Source organism: Numenius arquata, chromosome Z (assembly GCF_964106895.1).
Source record: "Numenius arquata chromosome Z, bNumArq3.hap1.1, whole genome shotgun sequence".
Classification (NCBI taxonomy): Eukaryota; Metazoa; Chordata; class Aves; order Charadriiformes; family Scolopacidae; genus Numenius; species Numenius arquata.
In genome coordinates this window covers 64,203,662-64,209,860 of record NC_133616.1, presented here as the reverse complement: position 1 = coordinate 64,209,860, position 6,199 = coordinate 64,203,662, and the positions used below count along the sequence as shown (strand labels likewise).

Genomic DNA, 6,199 nt, shown 5'->3' with positions numbered 1-6,199 from the left:
TAGCAAACCTTCTTGTACAAGTTCAAAGAGTTGTAAGAAACAGATAAAAAAAATCTCAAGTACAGTATATTCATTAGCATGCATTCTCACCTAGTAAAGACAGTATCTTTAATCTTTCTTTTTATATTAATCTAGATTACATTTTATTTATCAAACCTACCCTATGAATAACATTGCATTACCTTTTAATTTCACCAGGAAATGTAGCTACTGAATGTTTTATTAACAACTTGTTTTTTCAGTAGCTGATATATTTTTCAAGGCAAGTTGTGCAAGGCCTAACTTAACATGAAAACAACTAAAGCAATAGAGGAATATTGAGTGTATTAGGGTCTTAGGTAACTATCAGTATTAAAAAGTTTAACAAACACAAATGACATAGTTGTACATCAGGTTCTTTTTGCCATTTCTGTAATATATCAATAACATTATGAAATTCACGTGCTATCAAAGTGATAACAAACAAATGTAAACGGTCAGACACACTGATGCATGTAAGTTTTTCAATTCCTATCAATTATGTTCAATGAAAAAATCAAGACAGGTGAAGAGCCTGATCCTACTTTTGCAAGCTGGTCCATGCACACAGCTTTTAACTTAAGACACAGGAGCTCTGAGTGGATGCAAGATCTGTGCTGGTGGATCACTTTGCAGGAGCAGTCCTTTGTTAGGAAAATCTGGACTAATTATGCTGACAAGTGGAAACTGGTTACTCATAAGGTTAAACTACCCGGGAAGCAATTAGATTACATTACTTGCTCCCAGACCTTGTATAAGAGTGTTTCCCCAGAGCAAAATCATTAAGTTGTGGAATAGCTTCCTTCAAGCATTTACAACTTGTATAATTGCAGATTATTCCCTTAGGCCCTATAAAAACATCTTCTAGCTGCACAGTTTAGAAATTAATGAATAAATATAATGGTATTTCAAAAATTTGCATCTACTCTAAACCTCTTTTAGTCTATTGTTTTGTTTTGCTAACACTTTACTAGAGAATGAAATGGCAGAAATCTGAGTGATTTTGGTTGTCATTAAAATACTGTATATAAACAGGAAAATTCAGAATAAGGCATTCTCAACATAAGCTTGAGGAACGTACATTTTCATGCCTAGTGGAACTAACATTTCAATTTCTTCCCAGAAGTAGTGGAATGTTTTTTGCATATAAATCCCCAAATACTTTTTGAGTTTTACAGATAAAAAGCATTATTTCGTACATCAGTTTTAAAAGCATTGGCTTGGTATTTCCTTCCATTTCATCTGCTGCAGCACTATGAATCTGGAAGGAATCAGTTCAAAGAAATTCACAACATACAGAAGACACCTACTTCCATAAAACCAAACTAAATAGTATTTTGTTTCAAATGCCATCTAGAAACACTGGTTAGATGTATATAAAGCATACGCATTATGGTAGGTAGTTATTTATCCCCATGTTTTCACCTGCCGGTATTACTGCAAATAACACTGTTTCCATGACATGCCTTATGGAACAGTTTACTATTTTCATAAGCAGTCACATGCATTGAAGGTAGGATCACCAGCCAGTGCATTTGGCACCCCAAAGCAGAACCAGAGAGGCCAAGCTTACGAATCTCTCTTGCTGAATGACAAGTTAGCTGGTGTATGAAATGACATATCTCAGCTGAAACAAGGAAGCACATTGACCTAAGACATTTCTTCTGGAGCTGCTTCTGCTTCCTGAGTGGGTTTCTCTTCGGGTTTGCCATCATGGACAGGAGATGGGTTATGGCTGGGCTTGTTGCTGTCGTGGGCGCTGTGACCGCTGGCACTGCCGAGGCGAGTTGACGCCACCACAGCTTTTACTGCAGCCTGAGAAAGAGAGGATCAAGCAAAAATTCCTTAAAGGACAGGGTCTGTCAGCACTGCAGCCTTAGCATAGTCCCATGTGGGAACATAATCACGTTTAATCTTCATGGCAATGTCACATTCATATACCTGCCTGGGCCTGGATTTAGGCAGCCACCTGAAACACCAGACTGAGGTTTAAAGCTGTTGCTTTCACAAGGTTACAGGTTGGCCAGCATGAACAGAGTATTTTTTTTCAGCTGCACATGCTGCATTTTTTTTAAGAAACTACTTCAGATCTCTCGTGTTGAAGTTAGATGGCAAAAAGGAAGTTATCTTCTGTCATAATAATAATAGCACTATTATCACTGATTATTCCATTAAAAGTTCACAAAAGCGCTATTGCACTATTGCATATGCCATGCACAATGGTGCAGAGCACACAGTCAACTTCTTATGTATATATATAAATACATATTGGGCATAGGCTCTCACATCACATAAAATGTCACAAAATGAAGACATGCATCAGGATAGTTATCTTAGCCGTTGCCTTGAAGAGTTTTATTGCCTGAAAAAACAAACATACAGAAATGAAGAAAAGAAAAATCCCAGACATCCACATTAGTGGTGAGAGGACTTTGGACAACAGATTATGAACAGAACAGGCCACTCAATATTATAAAGATACTTTTAATGTAATTGACTCTCACTACCCATGTGGATATTTATGAAACAAATTCAGCACAATCTGAAAAACCAAATCATGACTGGGAGCTTTAGAGTTATTCTATAAAAATATGTCTTCATGTAAAGAAAGCCTGCTGCTGGATTTGTATGCTGGGAAAGAGAGGATAATTTTGAATTTTTCTTACTAACAAAACAACTAAAGCATGTATTCACTACTTGGTTTTCTGCTCTGTTCTTATTTTTTGGACGAGAATTGTCTAAAAATTTATGGTTCATTTTATACATATATGTATAAAATACATATATGTATATATACATATATGTGTAAAACTATTAACTCTACAGTAACTTCTAACTCCAGTTAATTCTCTTAATAATTGGAGATTTGGTCATTTAATCTTTAATAGAAAAGCAATGAAGAAACAAACTAATAAAAAGCAATAGCTTTTAAATAAGCAAGTATAAATGGGTTGGCTATAGGGATCTAAATAAACTGGGCTTCAAAAAAATATCTTGTTGATGATCAAAGATGTACAAATATAAAGATAAGCAAAATAAAAACATGCAAAAAGGGCATGCATTTCTTTGTGACCTCCTGGGCAGGAAATTTAACAGCTCACTCAGAAATAATGAAATTTATGACTCTGTTCATGCTCTGACATCATTTTGATACAACAACATTGCGTGGCATCTTCAGTGAATAGACGGCAATCCTGCTGTAAGGCTGCAGAAATCTTTCTGAACAGAACAATATTAACGGATGCATTTAGTCAGTTCTGCATAGGCAAAACATCACTGTGAATTTTATCTACAGTGTCTGAGACCTTTCTAAATGACAAAACTTTTTTCTTTGCCCTGTGGAGATTCTCTGTCACAATTCCCTAATAATACTGAAAGAAATGAGCAAAACCAAAGTTAAGGGTCAGTGTATGTGAATTTGTTTTTGCATGATGCTTTTTACTCGTATTCCCCAGGGCTACAAGAGCAGCTTCTCTATAGCTCTTGGTAATAATTTCTGTACTGAAGTATCCCTGGAAGTCCCTCCTAAGCAGACACAAATCTTTAGCAATTGAAGAAGGGGTCAGGGGAGAAGAAAGTTTCCCAATGTCACGTTAGTTAGATGCCCAGCTGCCTGCTATTTGCACCTAAAAATGTTTCCTTGCTTCTTCCTATGGTAGGTATGTAGACTAGATAGTAAAGGAGCATACTGGTGACTCAAAACCTAATGTTATTTTCAGCACAGGTCCCACCTGCACTCCTGCCTTGCAGCATTTAATTTCTAGATAAAGAATGGTATTGCACATTTATTCTCATGGGTACTTGGAAATGCAAGTTTTGGGCCTGATAATCTCAACCCACCCATTTTATGGAACTACACGTCTGAAATGCTGACTCTAAATCCTACAGAAGTATGGCTTAAGCTCCTGCTTTGTATTGATAGGTATAGAAACTGAGGCTGGCTTATAGATCAAAATATGCTACAGTACATTAAATATCTTCCAGATTTATGGATGTTCATGAAGAAACTACTCAGGATTTTGTTCTTTCTGGTCAGTACTCTACGGATGCGCAAGCAGTACAGGACAGACAGGTGGACAGAAGCAAGAAAGGAAAAAGGGAAAGAAGGAAGGGAGGAAGGGAGGAAGGAATGAAGGAAGGGAGGGAGGGAGGGAGGGAGGAAGGGAGGAAGGGAGGAAGGGAGGGAGGGAGGGAGGGAGGGAGGGAGGAAGGAAGGAAGGAAGGAAGGAAGGAAGGAAGGAAGGAAGGAAGGAAGGAAGGAAGGAAGGAAGGAAGGGAAGAAATTTATAAAAGCTGTGTACATTCTCAGCAGTTCCGTCTGTGCAGACAGAGTCTTCAATCAGCCTCATGCATTTTTATTTGTCTGACTAAATCAGCTTCAACTTTTTAATCTTCACCAGTCATCTTAAATAAAAAGCTTCCATACCACTACAGAATGTTGTCCTCAAAAATGTCCAAGGTTTCTGTAAGGCTACCAATTTAATTGCATGCTTTTGTGGCCAAAATAGAGGCTATGTCCAGAGACTTGCCTTAAGTTTACGCCGGGCATTGAACTCTTGAAGTTTCTTCTGTGCATTGTCCATATGTGCAAAGTTTGCTGCCTTCCCTGTGACCCATGGGTGCTGCAAAGCCTGTAGAGTGGTGAGGCGTTTCTTGGGGTCTAGAACAATCAACTTTTTAACCTGCATCACAAGGAAGAAATACAGAAGACTGTTAACCTTATTCTTAATTTACATTTATTGAGCTTTGCATCTCGGGTCTCTGGTCTTGGTTTGGGAAGCATCTTAGTGAAACACATTCTAAGAAACCAACAAGAATTTGCATCCAGGTCTTTGCATGTATTTTTTTTTTTCTAGCATTTCTTGCTCCTCCATAAATAACACCTGAATAAGACAACTACTAAGGAGGAGAGGAGGAGAAGAAGCCACTGGTTACCAACATTTGTAATAGCATGTACCAATGCAGCTGGCCTGTATCTGCCACAGGCTGTTGTTTGTCTGAATTGTCACATAAACTGTAAGGGATTCTCAAACCACCGCCAGCCAGGCAGTTCTCTTAGCAGTATCCCCACTTTTGGATTTGGAAAAGGTTTAAACCGGATTAGAAACTTTAAATTCTAGTGTATGCAACTCATGGCAGTCTTGTACCAATGCAGTCACAGCCAGGTACCTCACAAATGATACGTTTCTTTCTGTCACCATAGAACTTCATGTACACATGAACTAAGAAGTCCTGTACAAGTATTTCTCTCTTAGCCCACTCTGAATCTAATGCTGTTCATGCCATTCTTTCTGTTACAGTGACCAGGGAAGCTGCATCTCTCCAAACACAACAGTAGGACGTTTTTGGGAACAAAGCACTGCAGACGTACCCCTGCGAGTGGAGGTGGTACAAACTGCTAGGTACAAAGCGTGTCCAGTCAAGCTGGATTTCATGGGTTTTGCTGTATATCTGGACAAGTGGTGTTTTAAAAAAAAAACAAAAAGAAGGATGAGGATGGAGTAAAGGAGTAGATAGATGGTACTCAGCAGAGTCACACTTATGCAACCCTTCTGATTGCACACCCTTGTGGAGCAGAGTGCGAATGATGGCACAGGGCTCCACCACTGCCGTGTGCCCAAGTGTAAGGGGAGGACTCGCTGTAGGGTTCTCTGAAATTTTCCTACAAAGAGCTATTAAAGAAAGATGGTACCCTAAAGTGGGTGCAGGAGAACAGGAATCATGATGAATACCTGCTGTGCGTCTGCAGAACAGGTCAAGTTAAACAAATCACTTCAACTGAACACCCCAGAACTGCCCACAGTATGGGTTTTGAGAGCCATGGGCTTCATCCTGATTTACAACTTGCTATAAACTGTTCAAACTTGAGACTCTGAGCTTTGCTGTAGCAAAATGGCAGGGACCGGTTTGGACCAATGCTGTTTGTATACAATAAATGAGCAGCTTTGCTGCAGGGTGCTGGTTATCTGGGTTTTGACAACACAAGGTAGAAAATGGTATTTTTTTGACCTCAGAAAAACTTTGTATCTAATACAACAACAAAAAAATACTTTGAACTTCTACAGTCCTTCCATTTATGGCATTCTGAAGTACTTTAGAAATACTAATTATGCAGTATTTTATGGAACAGTTTGTATAAGTAGTATGAATCTGAGCATTTGTGTCTTCAGTGCTAATGAAA

General features: G+C 38.6%; 1 protein-coding gene across 1 annotated transcript in view; it reads right to left on the bottom strand.

The window, feature by feature from the left end:
• Positions 1 to 1,668: 1,668 nt before the first annotated feature.
• The window catches only part of CAMK4 (calcium/calmodulin dependent protein kinase IV), a 169,406-nt gene continuing 164,875 nt past the window's right edge, over positions 1,669 to 6,199 (bottom strand). The window contains exons 10-11 of the mRNA XM_074166544.1: positions 4,548 to 4,700; positions 1,669 to 1,833 (exon numbers count right to left, since the gene is read on the bottom strand). Of these exons, the coding sequence (XP_074022645.1) occupies positions 1,669 to 1,833; positions 4,548 to 4,700 (318 nt within the window). The remainder of the gene's footprint in view (positions 1,834 to 4,547; positions 4,701 to 6,199) is intronic.